This window comes from Diadema antillarum, unplaced genomic scaffold (assembly GCF_040938485.1).
Source record: "Diadema antillarum isolate AM-2024a unplaced genomic scaffold, OU_Dant_1.0 seq00002013_RagTag, whole genome shotgun sequence".
Taxonomy (NCBI): Eukaryota; Metazoa; Echinodermata; class Echinoidea; order Diadematoida; family Diadematidae; genus Diadema; species Diadema antillarum.
Window position 1 is genome coordinate 244,739 of NW_027272668.1, and position 19,673 is coordinate 264,411.

General features: G+C 35.6%; 1 protein-coding gene across 1 annotated transcript in view; it reads left to right on the forward strand.

The window, feature by feature from the left end:
• Positions 1 to 19,673, forward strand: part of LOC139713603 (major facilitator superfamily domain-containing protein 4A-like) — a 97,220-nt gene that overhangs the window by 61,338 nt on the left and 16,209 nt on the right. Inside the window, exons 5-6 of the mRNA XM_071625310.1 lie at positions 1,103 to 1,230; positions 3,159 to 3,335. Coding sequence (XP_071481411.1) covers positions 1,103 to 1,230; positions 3,159 to 3,335 — 305 coding nt within the window. The remainder of the gene's footprint in view (positions 1 to 1,102; positions 1,231 to 3,158; positions 3,336 to 19,673) is intronic.

Here is a 19,673-nt window from a genome sequence, read left to right on the forward strand (position 1 = left end):
ATTAAAAGAACACATTAGTGAAAATTTAACAAAAATTGGACAATCCATTTAAAGGTTATGCATTTTTATAACTTCGGTACCACCATCACTGGATCAGACTATTACAGTTCATGATATCATATAAGGACAACGATTTTAAAGAAAATATACCGAAAACTTTGTTTTTTATGAAAAGTACACATTCCTTTGACTTGTTATTGACATGTGCTAAGGATAATATTATTCTCCCTGCTTTCTTTAAGAGGTAGGTCAAATGCTCTTTCATTGTACTAGAAAAGTCAAAGTATGTTGAATTTTCTTTATGCATTCTTTATATCATTTTCATACTTGACGTCATGAAATGTTACAGTCTTTTCATCCAGCGGTGGCTGCACCAAAACTTTACAGATTCATAACTTTTGAATTGAATGTCCAATTTTTCTCAAAGTTTTACTGGTGTGTTCTATTACTGTTGCCGCATTCACTCAATCCACATATATGTGGGTTTTGTTCTCCTTTAAGTAGCATTGTGGTGTAGGCCTACATGTAATAATACTTTATGTGATTATACTTCATATATTGGGTATTAAATTGGCTACCACATCAAACATGTGTATAGTGACCACGTGTGTATTGAGCAGTTATAGACAAGTTTGACCGTATTTTGATTCTGATTTAAGTATTTAAGTATCAATTATAGATATATGTTCCAAATCTCAATAACTGTCATAGAGATGTATACAGGATGAAAATCAAATTGTGTATTGGTGCAGACTACATCTTCGGTAGGCTCTACAGAGGATATTTCTCCAAATGCCATACAGGTCCTTTGGCATGTGATTATCATGACTACTCTTTGTCATTAGGATATATGAATTTCTTGAGACATTTTATCTTATTCATATCTGCTGACTATGTAATTCACTTTTGGATATGTTTTATGTATGCCTGCCAGAGGGCTTCACTAGGCCATCTCAGCATCTTGCATATTAACAAAACAACATTTATGATTCAACCATTATTTAATGTTGTACATATATTGCGCTTGCCTGACAAGTGTGGTTTTGTAGTTGTTTCAGAAAGATTTTCATTCAAGAGTATGTCTGTTTTGTTGTTATTCCAGATGAAGAAATTGCCAAATCTGAAAGCCCAAAGAAGAGCGGGAAAGGTTGCTTCCAAACCGACAAATCCAAAATTGTGATTGTCACCTTCCTTACATCATTTTTACTGTTCCTCTACGATGGCTTGCAGGTAAGTGCAGTAGCCCTGTATCTGTCAGAGCTTCTGTGTGTGTGTGTGTGTGTGTGTGTGTGTGTGTGTGTGTGTGTGTGTGTGTGTTGGTAAACTTCATTTATATATATTCCTTCATTGCTGGAACAGTTCCAGTCTTTGATACATGCATGATTATTACAATGTATGATTTGTTGTCATTCCAGAAGCTTCTGAGCACACCTTATCCTCATAGGATTGGGCTTTAGGCTTGCTTTTTTATTTTTTTCCTTGTGAAGCCCTTTAGTTCAGGGAAGAGGAATCAAGTTTGATTTGGAAAATACATTGGATATTTGGTGGAAAGTTATCAGGCCAGTCTGCAATGTTCAGCATGACGTATATGCTTAGGATATCTGTTACAACTGGAGATTATATGTGACCCACTGCAACAAAAGGATCCGAAAGTTGGGGAAAACAATTTTCTGAAAATGGCATAACATTATTCCCGTACTCTTCTTCTTTAATCTCATATATAGCACAACTCATACAAGTACTCGGTTGCGGAGATATCGATGATTTTATTAGTGCATGTCAAGTAGTTGAGGAAATCAGAGTTTCGAGAAAAACGCCTTCAAAGTTTTCCTTCCAACGCTATCACGATCAAAGGGAGGCGAGACAGTTTTAACTGCTTTACAATAGAAGGCATGTTCCTAGCGACCTCCGCGATGTTCATTCAAGCTTAGCGCCAGCGGTCTACGCACGACCAATCAGTAATCAGAATGCCACGCACTGACCAATAAGATCACTCCCTCGTTGCTGGGGGCGGAGTTTAGCTGCGACGCTAAATCCAAATCTTCAGACACGTTTCTGTTACGTTGAAAGTCGGAAAATCATGACCCAGAAAAACACTGATTTCTTGTCTTTCGTTTGATCATTTAACTTTGAAATTTCGGCAGATGATAGACAAGACATTAGAGTACAGAATTGTGTGAAAAACAGAAAAACCGAATGTTTTGACCAATTTTGATGATGTGACTTCAAACTCGATTATCTCGGCTGAATTTTTGAAGTTTATGCTCAGTCACGGCTGGATGAGAAGACTACTATAGCTTGTGATGTCATATGAGTACAACTATATAAAGAAAGTATAAAGAAAATTCAAGATATTCTCACTTTTCTCACATAATAAAAGAACACTCAACTTCTCTCTTTCAGAAGTCAGGGGGAATAATATTACCCCTAACATAAGTCAGTAACAAGTCGAGGAAATGTGCACTTTATTTAAAAAGTCAAGTTTTGTGAAATTCTCTTTTTATTTTCCTTATATCGTTGTACGCATGTTACATCATACACTGTAGTAGTCTTCTCCTCCAGCAGTGATTGCACAGATATTTTAAAAATTCATAACTTTTGAACGGATTGTCGGATTTTCCCCAAACTTTCACTGATGTGTTCTACTAACATTGTTGCCTTCACTCAATCCACATGTATATGAAGGTGAACTTGTCCTTTAACATGCAGATACCCCCTCCCCCCCCCCCCCCCCCCCCCCTCCCAAACATGAGCAAAATGCAAATTTAGATGTACATGATCAATTACATTCAAGATCAACAAACCTCAGTCAGTACTCTTGGATGAACTAATCAAGGGTCTGATATTTTCAGTTCACTTTTTTTAAGTGATGATCAGTGAAAAGATTTCATCACATTTTTCCAAAAAGCTTTCACATAAGTAATTTTTTCATATCTAAGGCTGATAGTGTCACATGTGAATGGTCCTAGCCATGCTACTCTACCATGTAACATTGATGTACCACAGAATAGAGTAACATGATAATTATGCAGAATCTGATGTCATAATCCTCTTTGATCAAGTCCAGTAGCATTCCTAAGCCAACCATTCATTGCTTTGTTATGACTTTAAAAGATCACATTCAGTGTTTGATAGCATATTCACTTTTCTCCTACCAGGCGGCCTATGGAGGCTACATCTTTGAATATGCTGTGAAAAATGCAGCCATCCAACTGTCTGCAACTGATGGAGCATACTTGACTTCAGTCTTCTGGGGGAGCTTTGCCTTGGGCCGCCTTGTATCCATTCCCATTTCAACCGTCTGCTCCCTTTCTGTTATGCTGTTTGTTAATCTGGTAAGTTATGGAAAAAAAAAGACCAACAAGACCAAAGAATCGGATGATGTAACTTATTTCTATTACTGTTTATGATATCTAATTACATTGATGCATTCAACAGCTACATGAAGACACTTGCATTCTCTTATTTGCTCAGCAAAGTTAAAATGTGTAATTTCTGCTTTGTCTTGACTTCCATGTTCTTTGTAACTTTTTGAATTCATTTCTAACATTAGACAAAACAGGTGCCAGAAATGTGATATTTTACTTACCTGGCAATATTCCATCTTTGTATGAGCATTTTTGTGTTTATGTGATGTAATTTATACGCTCAACAAAATAAAATCCAACTTAATGGAAATGTTATCCATAGCAGAGAAGTTCAATAATTTGGATATGTATTCTTAGGGATCATGAACAAAGTTTTGGCAGATAAAAGACAAGTGAGGCCCAGTAATACAGGGCAACTAACTCCGCGATAAGAGGCAAAAGCTTTTGAATTCATAATGGTCATCGAAGCACTGCTCGAAGCAAAGAACAAAAAATCCCTTGAAACTTCACACATATATCTAATATGAATATGTCATCCTTCATTAGAATTTGGATTGAAAATGCTGATGTATCATTCGAGATATTTGTATCTTTCTGTTTGAGTCAATCGTGGGAAAGGGTTACAATTATTTCCCGACACACGTCTGCTACAGCATGAATATGCAGTTGATAAATATATTGCTAGTCTGTATACCCCAGACTCATTTCCTGCGAAGTTTTGTGTTGTGCAGTTAGTGGTTAGGTTAAAATCAGAGCTAATGGACAACCAAATCTAACAGAAAATACTGGACAAGCACAACTAGATCATCCTCCTGTGGATGCATTCTCTACTGGTCCACGCACGCTTAGCCAATCAGCGGTGTCAGGTTCGGCACACCGCGACAGGGTTCGGTTTCAGTCCACAGGGTGGTGAGTGGGCGAGAGACGAACCCTGCAGTGTGCTTCAACTGTTTCATGCAGCACGAAAACTGATATATCGGACTGCGTTAACGCTTACGCTATGGATTTTACGTGGGTCACAAATGACAGTGATCTTGATATTTTCCCGACATAACCGTGAGACAAATATTACAGAAAAGATATTTGGAACACAGTATGAACATACTACCACAAGTCATATACAGACGTTTAATTTTTGGGCAATGAAGAAAAATGTGAGAAAATAACACATTTTTAGAGACCAAATTTTCCCTTTTGGAAGCTAAGTTTCGATGTTATTTTCACAGGTTTATCCTCAATAAAACTTATAATAACTAACATTGCAATTTAGAGAACAGTTTTTCCCTCAATTTTCTGTATACATAGATTGTATCATTTGATGGCTTCCAAGGCAAGATATTGTGATTGTCCTGCAACACTTCCCCTGCGGTTTTGCGTAAACATGATGTTTACTTTATGCAGATTAGGCGGCAAGGTCGAAAGCTTTTGGCGAGTTAATTGCAACATATCGCTGAGCCTGAAGTCTGAATATTCCTTCTCTATTAAAGCAATCCTGCAAGAGGTAATCACACATAGGTTAACAGCTATGATTGTAGAGATGCAGAGCATTTAACACTATAAAAACCTGAAGCATTATTCTATTAAACCAGACACCATCGGATTACATTTATATGAGGTTCCTATAGATTTCAGTAGTGGATGTCCTTCTTTCATTGATATAGTCATATTTTTTCTCTCTCTTTTTTTTTTTTTTGGGGGGGGGGGGGTGGGAGGGGTTTCATGTGAATTAGCTAAAAAATTCTACTTATTTGTTCCAAAATCAATACAGTCAGTTTTGAAGTACTCTTTGAAGTAAAATCCCTTCAAGGTAATGGGAGTGTGAAAACAGAAGGGAGGAGAAACACTTAATCCACTAGTTTAGATATGCATCGTAACAGGAAAACTTTTCACATTGAAAATTATGACAAAATATTCACATGGTGCAAGTTGGTAAGAATACACATGCAACCTCTGGTCAAAGTAACAGGAAGCTTCTATGACCAGGAACATTGTTGCAGACATCATGTACTGCATGCTTTGCAAAAGACTGTAAGCCTACTTGGCTACTGGTTTGCCAGGAAGTCTTTGCCAGCCTCGACACCATCATTATCACACCACTGACTTGTCTAATTCATGTAGCAGTAATAGAAAATGTCCTGTAAATAGTGACCGTGGGAAAAATAATATGTTACATTTTCTACACTCTCTTTTCTTTATACTGAATGAAGCATGTATAAAACTGGAATTCATATTATTATCTCAGTGACAGCAAATTTCAACTACAAGATTATATTCATCTTTCTCCTGCAGACATAAACATGCATATAGAAATATTTTCCAAGTTCTAAATGCCTCCAGCTGCTCGTGCTAATCAAAATACAAGGACAAAGTATTCATTGAAATCACACTTTGCTCCAGTATAAGACCCACAACAGTGTAAGCCTAGCAATTTTCACAATCGCATTAAACTGTAAAAACTAAAAGGATGGCAGTGCTATTCAATTTTTATAACAGTGAGTCAACAATGCAGGTATACTGGTGATCCTACATGAAAAATATGGTGCACTACAGTGTATCTCTATCTCAAAACTATAATAGTTTTATAAGTTTTTTAACTGTTATATGTTGGGGAAAAATGTATTAACTTTTAAAGCGCTGAGAATGCATTTTTGTTGTGAAGTGACAATCTTTTAGGCATGTTAGAAAGGGAAATATTAGATGTGACTGCCACCATATATGTTCTGCTTGTGCCTGCTGCACAGCATCCCTGCATTACCCTAAGTGCACAAGTGAACCAAAAAAAACACAAAAAAAAACAAGTGAACCCGCTTGACCTCCGCATGTTGTGCGCAGGTGTGTAAGATCACCTCATTCATTTGCATGTAGTGCGGTAGCGTATTAAAGTGCTAGGCTGGACAGTCATGAATTATTATCATTATTTTATTTGGCAGAAAACATGCAATACATAATCAATTACAAAGCTCAAAACAATCAATCAATACAATAACACAAAAATGCCTAAACACTGAATGCACCTGACAGGGCTGCCAGGCATTGGGCAAGTCAACTAAATAACTGGTAGTCCGCGGACTGCCCTAACCTATATCCCTTCCAGACGCATCCAGCGTTACAGATTTATGTGCCACTGATTATAATTATACATGCATTAGTACTGACGTCAGTCATAGATGTGTATTGAACTTTGATGTCTTCAAAGACTTCAATTTACTGACGAAATGAACCTCTTTTGAAACAAATAAACTTTCTTTGAAAGTTCCAAGCATGGCAAGATTTGGGAAGTTTGAGAAATTTAGAAGAGGGATATATGAATCAAATAGTATTTTGTAATAGATTCTTTTTATTTAAAGGTAAAATGATATACAATGAAAATCTTTTTAGGAAAAATATTTATAGATTATGCCATTATTTTGATGAAAAGGTATACAGCCGATTATTTATTTTCAAAAAGCAGGTTTATGCAGTGAGGAGATTGAATATGTTTGGAGGATTTGTGATGTCATTATGAAAAGTTGACGGTTTAGTTTGTCGTGGGTCAGTATTAAACCTTTTCAAGTGGATGATTATTTGGTTAAAATTACACGGAAAAGAAAGTAGGATTGGTGATATACCTCCGAGAAAGATTTACACTTAGTTTTCAACTGATTTACAACAGTTATATACATTGGAAGTACGAGATCAACAGAGTGATTTCGCCTTCCCCCCAAAAGTAACCCAAGATATTTTTCTCCGACCCAGAGTCACAACTCTTATCCCTAAGCTTAGGGAATTTCAGTTTAAACTTCTTCATGGTGCACTTTATACAAAAGTTAATCTGTTGAGATTTGGGTTTGTTTCTAATGATCTATGTTCTTTTTGTAAAAAAAAAAGCACTGAGACATATTCACATTTATTTTGGGAGTGTATTGAAGTGCAGGAATTGTGGCAAATTATCATTCAGAAGTTGAATTTAGAAGAATTAGGGAATATAAACTGGGAAGTTGGTTATACAGGTATATCCAGAAACTCGTTAAAAGTCAAAGGATGGAATACAATTATATTGATGGTTAAACACATTTTATATTTAGCGAGATCAGAATGGAAGGTACCGAAGTTTAATGATTTTATGAAGTATTTCAATATGTGTAAAGAAGAAGAAAATAAGACAGCGAGTAAAAGAGGAACAGTTGCAATGCATTTGTTGAAGCGGGAATATATTATGTATACAGATGATAAGTGATTTTTTTTTGGTCTTGATTTTGCCGTATCCGCGAGTTATTATCACATTATTGTTGTTGTTTTTTTCTTTATTGCTTCCACCTTCCACATCATCTCCATGTTATGAATAGGATGTATTTTATTGTATGACAAATAAAATGGCAACTTACACGGCAGAGTTATTCAAGTGTACATTCAACCTGAGGGCTGAAGGGACGGGGAGGGTGGGGGGAGGGAGGAGGGAAGGGGGGCATGTTTGTGTTAGGTGGGTGAGTCTGTATGCATGTGTGTATGTTTTCTCGCAAATGGTCTCTTTTTTTCTCTCTCTTTTTTTTTTTTTGAGAAGCAATGAAATATGCCCGGTTTTCTTTTTTAAAGCAAATTATCTCTGATGTTCCTGTTTTGCAGGCCTTTGCGAGAATATGTGTGAAAAAAACAAAAAGCGGATTTCGTTGTTTGTTTTTTTTGGGGTGGTTAAAAGAGTTATAATGTAAGTTTGATATTAGTTTGCAGAATGTTGGTATTACTGCATTTTGTCCTTACATCGTGTAAGTTGATGTTTATTTTGTATTATGTTTGTGTATAACGCAGTCTGTTTTTGTATGACGTCTTGTTTTTGTTCTGTGAATGTTTCTGATCTTTCTGATGTGAACTGAAGGAGAATTCGAATAAAGAACTATCCAAAAAAAAAAGTGTGTGTTCAGCATAGCTTGGCTATGCAAAGTTGGGAGGGGGGGGGGTAACTGGAAAGTGGCCAGTAGTCAGGGTCCAGAACACACTTTTTTAGCCTCTATATTCATCCTTCTCTTTAAAAAGTGGCTGCCAAAATATGTTTTTCCTTCCTGTTTGTGTGGGTGTTTTCTGTTTGCTGTGTAGTATTTTCTTAACACAAAATTTTCACAAAAAGTTACATTTCATGCTACTTTCTGAAGACTAACTATTGAAATGAAGGTTGTTTATGTCTGTGCATTTATTATTGCTGCTGCTGGAGTCCTTGGGTTGGGAGTGTCCACTGTCTGATGGTTTTCTTGTTATAATTACAGTTGTACAGTTTTTCCTAGGTATGGGGGCACCACATAATGCAGTATCACACATATACATTGGGTATGGAGAGGTGTACTTAGAAGATTGAATTTGATATCACTTGACCTGAGAAGTATCAGATGAAAGTCAACCTTAGACAAACATGTAGCAGGACCTTCTTTGTCAAACAGATAAGACAGATAGAAACAGGATGATCAAAATTTATTTGTGAGTCGTGTTGAGGGATTGTATTACATCAAGCTGATATTTGAGGAAGTTTAATTTGCATGCAGCTTGTAATTTTGTCATGAATAGAATACTACAGTGGTACAACGGAAGAATATACAGTTTGTAATTATACATATTATCCAGAACTAAGCTGCATCTTGGACAGCAAGCATGTTATGGTCCTATTTCATGATTACTATCTACCATTACACAATGACTTTCCTGCCACTCTAGCACTGTCAGTTTGCAGTGATTGTGAAAATCATGCTCATATGAATCTGAATGGTATTGTATATGTAATGGTTTTGTAACAATTTGACATCCTCCTTTATGCTTTTGTACATGATATTTGCCTTAGCATATCTCAGTAACAGTTAGTGGTACATGTACTTTTTACAACAAATAAAAATTATGTAAAAATACTCTTGTATTCCCATGATAAAATTGAGCATATTTTATATTCCTCAGATATGGCCCTCGGTGACTATGTTTCCAAGAGACAATCATTAAATTTGGATATACCGTGTTAACAGAGTATGGAAATAGAGGTGAAAGGAAGAATGAAGAGAGCTCCAGAATATTAAACAAGCAGGACAAAACTACTCCATCAGAACTATATAGGAAAACAATAAAATAATACTACAGCTACATGAAGAAAAGGGAAACATAACAGATGACAAATAGAAAAGTAAACCTGTAATATTAGTTTAGTGAGGAATGGATGAAATACACAAAAATATATATTTGTGATGAGGGTAAGACAAAAAAAAAAAAGAAGAATGCAAATAACCCGTGATAGATGGAGGAGAAGAGGTAAAGCTGAAATCACCCGAGGCAGATAAGACAACAACACAATTAGAATTGATGATGAGAAGGCAGCAAACAAACAGTGTGGGAGGTGGATGTACACAATTTGTGTGTGACATATCCTACATCATCCCATTGCCTGGACAGGAAGGTGATTTAAGTGGACCTGTGTTTGTGGATGTCTGTATCATGTGAGTGCATGAAGAGTGATGCTTGTGGGTAAAATTGAATGATGGATACTTGTCCAACTGTAGGCAACAAGTGTATTTGTGCTTGGATTGCAAGACATAAAGTTGGTTTTGTCAAAGGAGAGCGCTTCTGAGATCAAATTGTGAGAAGAGCATGAAGACCTGAATACACTTTTTCCCTCAATCATTGACTTGGGCTGACAGTTAAATGTCTGCTGCAAATTATTACTATATTACTAGGATTCTGTAAAGCTGTTGCATAAAAACAATTGAATCCTGATAGAGACACCATTCAACATTTCCTTTCTGAGAAAATGTATTTCTTTTTAATATTTGATAGCCCTGCATCACTATCACCATACAAAAAAAGACTGCATACTGTTGCTTATGATTGCCTATTACCTTACACCCTACCTATTACACCTCCCTGATGTATGGTAGCATTCATGGAACATGTTGAAAGCTGATATGTTTATCATTTGAGTGAAACTTCAAACTAGGGCTAATTATGCATTTTAGATTATCTTGTATCAGCTATGCATGCATTGTGTGTTATGGGGTTTGAACAACAAAACAACTACATCAGATCATATGTCTCCAGAAAGACAGAAATACACATCAGGAAGGTAACAATATAAAATAGATAATTTGAATTGACATTTATATAGACTGACATTTTTGACACTATACTATTGCATGGCCCGTTTTTTATATGATCATTGATGAGAGCATTTTACACAAAGTCTAGGTTGTTTTGTCAGCATTGTTTTTTTTTTTGAATTGATAAGGTTTATTGAATTGATTCAGGTTTATTGAATTGATAAGGTCTATTGCTTCCTGAAATTAGCAGCCCAGAGGCTGAAATACATTCAGTTTACAGAGTACATGTATATAGATAAAAATCACAGTGCTTCATAATAACATTTAAAGGTGTTTACAATAAACATATTAGAAATCATACATAAAATCATACAATTAGTAATCTAAAACAACAAAAACATACATACATGTATACAGTACAACAAACGAAGAAAAAAAAAACTACTCAATACAATCACTTTCCTTACAACATTGGATTATGAATATTTTATAAAAACCCTTAATCTAAGCAACAACAACAAAAAATACATTATGCAGGGGTGTAAAAAAGGAGGAGACGTTATTGCACTAGCAATTACAAAACTTTTTTACCAACCATGCCAGCTAAAATTTACCAAAATATTGAAAAAAAAATCAGTGAAATTATTAAACACCAAAACTTCTAACATAATATAATTCACCAAGATGTTGCATTTTCATTTTGCTATATTATATCATAACAGAATCTATATAACAATCACACTTCATTACTTTCCACATAATTTACCCCCAAAATCATATGATTATGCAATAGATTCAAAATTGCACTTTCATATTCCCTCATATATAATTATAGTTGTATATACCAAGATGTCCATATACGATCATACGTCATAAAAAGTGAAAGAAATGTACCTTAAAAATGCAGTCTGATAAAAAGGGTGGGAGGGAGAAGTAAAGCCTAAAAGGCGCTTTTAGACAAAACAAAAAGTAACCTTTTCATAAATCAGTTACAAGGTTTTGTAGTTAAAAAGGGAAAAGAGTAAAAAAAATTGGGAGTACAGCAAACAAGTGTGGAAGAAAATTGGGAACATCAAGTCCTGCAGCTTTCACATACAAACTTATAAAACAATCACAAAATGCCTTTGACAAAGTTTATAAACATGTGATTATACAATAGATTCAAAATTGCACTTTCATATTACTCATATGCTTGTATGTACTAATATTTCAATGTATCTCATAAGTCATGAAAAGTAAGAGAAATGCACCTTAAAATGCAGTCTGATAAAAAGGGTAAAAAAAGGAAAGTGTTAAAAAGAGAGGAAGTTAAAAGGCTTGTATAGATAAACACAAATGACCTTTTCATAAATCAGTTACTGGTTTTGTGTTTAAGGAGGGAAAGGAATTTGAAAAGAAAAAAGAAACATAGGGAGTATAATACAGCAAACATATGTGAAAGAAGATAGGGAATAACCAGTCTCTTAACTTTCACATACAACATACATAAAACAATTGTTTATTAAGAAGGCGAATTACAGACAGAATCGTGGATCTACGATAACGTTCAGTTCTGCAAAAAGGAGTGTTCAGGCATGAGAATTGCGAAGTTGACGTGTGGAGATCTGATTCCGTGAAGGTGGCAAGAAGTCTCTGTGGCGGGGGGAATGGAGAAGACCAAGTCCGAATGAATGGAGGAGCTGCTCATACAGGGACATTAAGCGTGGGATTTGTTTTTAGTGGGAAAGGGGCAGAAAACAAATATAATCAAGCATTTATGTTGTATAGACGTTTATGATATTTCAATGAACAGTTGATTTCATGAGAATAGCTATAAATCAGCTTTACAATATTTTCCTGTGTGATTGTTTTTGGTTTCACTTAGAACCCTTCATTTTGTCATGAATTGTGTATGCTTGCACTATAAGCCACTCACTCTACATACTATAATCTCCTGAAACGGCCAACATAATGGATGTTTGTGTAGTATATTAACTTAAGAATTGATCAGTAACCAATTACTGGTAGTACAAAGGAAAATCAGCTCAGGGTCGGTGCAAAGGGGGGGGGGGGTGCTCAGGCCCCCCCTTTTTTTTGCAAAATACATAGAGTCTAACCACTTTGGGCCTCTACATGTTTATCTCGGAAGAGGCACCAGAAAAAAAGAATATGTGGTTAACTTTTTTTTTCTTGTTAGTCGATGTTGATTGGAAGCCGATTGCCAGTTGTTCAAGAGGGCTTTTCTTTTTATTTCTTTTTTTTTTGCTTGTCAGCTGAAGAAACCTGAAGTGGCAGCAGAAATATGAACTGCCCCACCCCCACTTTTAAAAACGTGATGTTGGCCATGCAGCTTTGCTACATACTGTAACCACAAGCAGTCATTCGTGAAGGGTGAATTAGACATGACACGTGCGTTTTCTCTCCTCTGGACGACTGCAGAGAGTTTGTCAAAGTCCACTCGCATTGGCATTTTTACAAGACTTCTCTCTCTTCTACATCATTATATTAAAGTTTTTAACAAGATATATGGGAGCTTATACTTCTGATCCTCCACATTTGCACTTTAATTCCTGGCAGTATTTCATGATTTGCAGCAAAGTCATCATCAATTTACAATTATTTATGTCAGGGGAAGCAAGAATAGGTAGCAAGATGTCTCTCCTCTTTTAAAATCATAAATTTTGTAGCTTCCATAGTGAATTATCACTTTAAATGTGACTTAGTGACTTATTGTAAGAGCACTTCCTACATTTGCATCTGTGATATATGTAGCCTACCCTTCACAAATATTAGATTTATTTTTATTAATTTCATTTGATTTATTTGAATTTCCTAAAAAATGCAGCAACAGTAACACATTTACAACACATTTAGTTTTATAAAACATTACAACATTGCAATTAAGGATAACACTGTGAACTTTATCTGAACAAAGTTCTTGGAAATGGAGGGGGCTGCTGAAAAGCAGGGCTTGTAATTGCAGTCCCCTCATGAACAATTAGTTTTAACTAGTAACTGAGTGAACAAAACTATATTTTAGGGCAGACTGTCTTCCTAAACATGTAGAAGATGATTACAAGAATATGACATGGGTATGTAATTTAAAGCATTTTCAGGTAAAGAGTTGAATCACTGAAACACACACACACACACACACACACACACACACACACACACACACACACACACACACATGCACATGCACATGCACTCTTAACGATCTATTGGACATTTTTGTTTAGAATATTTTTCATTTTCCAGAAATGTTCAGGGCTGTGTAGTAAAGACGCATTTGTGTCTAATGTACCAGTAAACAATTCTAAGCAGTTCAGACAGTCTCAGGAAAAAAAAAAAAGAAGCATTTTCTCAAAGTTGCTGAAATATTTCGCCTTTATTTAGTTCACATGAGTGGGTTTAAATGAAGCACACACCAGCACATTCATACTCTCAGCCATGTATAATGTTTACGTACTGCAATGAAGACACTGTATCACCTCTGCTCATAAATTGAGGTGAATAATAGCTTGATTGATCAGATTTAAGTAACACTTGGAACCTCATTGGTTTCCCCTCTCTGAGCCTTCCAAAGTGATCACAAACTGAAATACATCAGCTCCTGGGCATTGGGGCTGGTGGCTATAAACCAACACTGTAAATCAATCAATTCAGCATTCCTCTCTTGCCCCACCCCATACCAACCACTCTTTCCCTCATCAATGGAATAGTGTTGCAGCTGCAATGAACCCTTTGTTTGTATAATTGATCAGCTTTTAATAACACTAGAATTCCAAAGCATGTAAGCCTGAAGTTAACATTTAAGAGATTCATCAAGACCTGTACAAGTATTTGATGTTTAATTGCTCCTAGCATCTTCCAGGCTGATGTGGTTTTCCTAGATTGGATGAACTGATGAAAACAAGTTTTGAAAATTGGTGAATTCTAAATTCCTCCAACCATGTTTGAAGAGAACATGTTTAGATTAGATCTTTAGAAATGAAGATGTAATAAATTTTTAAAAGCATTAATTAGGGCCGACTGTATTTCTGCAAATGTAGCAATGCCGTCATGAGTGGTTGGCACATCACCTTTTTACAACATCTCTCATAACAAACTGATTTACTTATAAAATGTGATCATGTTCATGGGTCATTCTTCGCTAAGTGTACATTTCTGTGTCCCACCAGTTTAAAGGTGATATACAGTCAACTTCGGATACCTCGAATTCGTCGGGACTGAAGAAAATGGTTCGAGGTACGCGAAATTCGAGGTACGCGTACGTACGTCAAATTTTCTTCGACTTATCCGACGTTTATCGATGTTCAACATGGTATCTGTTATAGTGCCTACCGATTGTTTGCATGCTTGTCAATCAGAATTGAATCAACTTTTATATGAATGAATTGAATGAAAATCAGAATTGAAATCAAAATATCAGAAATGAAGATTTTGGTGGCCCTATTGCGCCACCAAAAAAAGTCGGATGTTTGCCTTTACTTTTGAAAATGAACAGCGGTAACAATCGGCTCCGTAAGATACTAAGATAAATGTCGGATGTTTGCTCATACTTTTGGAAATGAAAAACGATAAGACTCGGCTCCGTATGGTGCTAAAACTAATGTCAGATATTTGATTTTGCGTTCGGAAATGAATAAGGATAACATTCGGCTCTGGAAGATGCTGAAATATATGTCAAATATTTGCTTTGACGTTCGGAAATGAAAAACAATATTCAACTCCGTACGATGTTTAGATAAGTGTCAAATGTTTCCTTATACTTTCGAAAGGAAATAGCCATAACATTTGGCTCCGGAAGATGCTAAAATAAATGTCCGATGATCGCTTTTATGTTCGGAAGTTGCAGTAATATTCTGCTCCATACACGATGCTAAAATAACCGTCTGATGTTTGATTTTAAATTTCGAAATGAATAACAGTAACATTCAGCTGCGTTCAATGGTAAAATTAATGTTTGATGTTTGCTTTGACGTTCGGAAATGAGTAACAATAACATTCAACTTCTTACGATGATAAAATAAATGCTGGATGTTTGCTTTTACGTTTGAAAGTAAATGGCAATAACATTCAGCTCCGGAAGATGCTAAAATACATCTCGAATGATTGATTTTACGTTTGGCATGTTTGGAAGTGAATAGCAGTAACATTCTGCCCCATATGATGCTAAAAAAATATTGGATATTTGCTATAACATTTCGAAATGAATAACAGTAACATTCAGCTACGTTTGATCGTAAAATAAACGACTGATGTCAGCTTCGACGTTCAAAAATGAAAAACAGTAACATTCGGCTCCGTACGATGATAAAAAAATTGTCAGAATGATTCATTTCACTTTCGGAAGTGAACAGCAGTAACATTCGGCTCCGTACAATGATAAAATAAATGTCGTGTGTTTGAAATGAATAACGGTAATATTCTGCTTCGTACGGTGCAAAAATGAATGACAGATTGTTGCTTTTACATTTGGAAATGATTAAAGGTATTAAAACAAATAGCGGATGTTTGCTTTCACGTTTGGAAATGGATAAGGATAGCATTCAGCTCCGTACGATGCTAAAATGAATGTCGCTTGTTTGCTTTTACATTTCAAGATGATTAACGGTAATATTCGGCTCCACAAGGTGCTAACAGACTAATAAATGTTGGATGATTGCTTTTACAATAACAAATGAATAACGGTAACTTTCGGCTCTTTATAATGCTAAAACAAATGTCGGATGCCAACAAATGTCGACAAATGCTCCCACGTTTTTCATTTAATTTCATTTCTAATTTTTTCTCCATTTTTTTGTGTGTCGCCAGATTTTAATTTCGAGTAAATTCGACTACAAAAAAATAAAAATCAGTGATACTGGTGGCCCGATAAAAGTTAATGTGGGGCCCTGTCTATATTCTATTCTTTATTATCCTCGGCCTATACTTCCACATCATATTCCACAATATTTTCATAATCGCATTGCTGAAAAAAAAAAAATCAGTTCTTGCGTTTTCGGGGAATAAATGAAACATACTTCGTGAAAGGCAAAAAAAAAGTTAAAAAAAGGCACTACGCAGGAGATTGATGTTTGGACAGTGGACCGTGATTAATGCCCAAGATATAACTGTCAACACCTACGCAGGTGCGCCACGACGGTTAGGAAATCTACGCGCACGATATGACTATCATGATCAAGAATTAAAACACAGTGGTTAAAGAAAAGAAGATGATGGGGCAGAGCGTATGCTATCATAAGCACTCCATTGGCAAGGGTGCTATGTGCATACCGTGTACGTATGTAGGTAGGTGTTGGGGATTTTTCTTGTCAGCTGTGTACCGGGTATTCTTTGGGCGCGCGATTGTTCTGGTCGGGAATATTTACAGTCGAGTGTGAAAAGATTTGTGACATGTCTTCTTCGCTGTCCACGCGCGCTTAATCAGAGATGCTGAGTGATGTTTGCAATTTCGATTTGAGCTACATGCTTGGAAAAACAATAAGTTAGTTAAGATCGGGACAGTAGATTTCACTTCGAGGTAACCGAACTTCGAGTTATTTTCTTCGAGCTACGCGAATTTTGATACACGGAAACTCCATAGGAACAATCAGGACTTTCATTTTGCCCCCGAGGTAAGTGATATTCGGCTTATCCGACGTCAAGGTATCCGAAGTTGACTGTATACAGAAATAAAAGGTTATTTCATTACTTGTTATGTTCTGTTTACAGTGACTCACATTCATGTAATTAAGATAACATACAAACAAGAGGGATGACTTTTTTATCCTGACCTATTATTTTAATTTTCCCGTATCCATACCACCGAAAACCCCATGTCCCGGTGATAGTACAAATAAATATCTTTATGTCACATTTCAAGATGGAATCATGTTGAAACATTTTTAAATGCTTTTCTATTTCATTTCAGAGCATACTATTACAATATTAGCATAAGATATACCAATATCGAACGATTTAAGAAAAAAATGAAATAAATAATTCAAAATTTTGTGTCCTGCCATTTTGCATCATCTCCGTCACGAACATTTAGGGCACCATTAACGAAAAACGTCCGGTACCCTAAGTATCAATTTTAGTGCTACATGACAGTTACATGCTGAAGTTGAAAAACTCACTTGGTTTTCCCCCTATTCTAATCAAGAAAGTTATAGTTTTTTTTTTTTTTTATTTGAGACAAAAGCCAGGTCGTACCTTTATTACCTTTAAAGGGGATGGCTAGTAACTGATCAGTGGGAATCAGTGGGAATGCTGGAGGATGATTGTTCCAATCCTTGTGGGATTCATTTAAGAGTAAATTATATATCTATTGCTGTGTGAAAATTATTCGCTTCAGAATGGTCTCATATTCAGGTAATGTGCAGATTTATGTTTCCACGTTAGCGTGCCTGGTCAGTGACGGGGCATTAATCTGCACATTACTTGAATATGAGACCGTTCTGAAGCAAATCATTTTCACACAACAGTAGATATATAATGTACTCTTAAATGAATCCCACAAGGACTTGAACAATCATCTCTCAGCATTCCCACTGATTCCCACTGATCAGTTACTAGCCATCCCCTTTAAGGTTACATATCAAATCAAATTAATTTATAATTTTGGTGGCATAATGGGAGAGAAGGTCATACCCTCTACCAGTACACACAGTTCTTACTGCAGGTGAATGGATTAGGAACATGATATGAGGCCATTAATTGTTAAACCCATCATCTCCGTCACAAAAAGTGACGGAGATGAGGTTGATGGAATTTTTTCTTTAGTACAAAATAACAATAAAGTGATATTAAAAATGCATGGTGTTAATCATATTTAAAGACCTTTAAAGGACAAGTTCACCTTCATAAACATAAGGATTGAGAGAATGTAGCAATATTAGTAGGACACATCATTGAAAGTTTGAGGAAAATCAGACAATCCGTTCAAAAGTTATGAATTTTTGAAGTTCTTGTGCAGTAACCGCTGGATGAGAAGACTACTCCAGTGTATGAATAACTTAAATGTCACATGCGTACAACAATATAAGGAAAATATAAAGAGAATTTCACAAAATGCCATCTTTTGAAAAAAGTACACATTCCCCTGACTCGTTACCGACAAATGTTATGGGTAATATTATTCCCCCTGCCTTTAGAAAGAGGCAAGTCAAGAGCTCTTTTATTATGCGAAAAAAGTGAAAATATGTTGAATTTTCTTTTACATTTTCTTTATACTGTTGTACGCATATGACTCACAAGCTGTAGTAGTCTCCTCATCCAGCGGTTCCAACACAAAAATTTTAAAAATTCATAACTTTTGCATCGATTGTCCAATTTTCCTCAAACTTTCACTGATGTGTTCTACTAATATTGTTGCATTCTCTCAATCTTTATGTTTATGAAGGTGAACTTGTCCTTTAACTACTGCTATTTCTTTTTGTTCAGTTGCATTAAATATCTATCCTTGAATTTGTTTATCTACCATATTAGATTACCAAATGTCATCTCTGTCACGTCATCTCCGTCACGTCAAATTTTGCTTATATTTGTTACTGCAGCACTAAAAATTGAAAGTTATTTTAAATGGGGAGACGCCCCATAAAGATTTCGCCATATTAAATGAAGTCGACATTCATCATGATTTTCCCACTTTATGAAAGATTTTCCATTTCTGAGACACTTTCTTTCAATAATTTGTAATGCCAAAAATATACACTTAGCGAAGAATGACCCTCATATTCATGTTGATTAAGAGAGTAATATTTTTAGAAAAAGCAATTGGGAGAAGTATCAATCAAGGCAGACATAGAATAAGGAAGTTACAGAATTTCAGAATATTACATGATAGTTCTGAAATGGTAATGTCACAAACATTCACATTATTCAACTGATGACATTTTCTACAATATATTCTTATGGGCCAAATGTGTTCCAGTAGAAATAATAAGCATGTTAATTCATAGGATTAATGTTGAACAAATTTACTTTCAAAAGAATGAAAGTCAATGCCAAAAGCATTTGCATGACTATCATGCATTGACTATTTATATGCAAGCAGACTTTGCCATAAAGCCATGAAGCGGGATCTTGTTTTCCACTGACTTATCAGTTCTCCTCTGGTGTACATTTAGATCGATAGTGGTGGAGAGTCGTATTTCTAATTATTTAAAAAAACTTTTTACAGGAGAAAAGGAGAATTCATCTTTCTAGCATAGAATGAGCCTTTGCCATTTGTAAGCTGATCATTTGAGGTTCCAAGATGTCCAGAGAGTGGTGATACTTGAGATGTGAGGAGAGG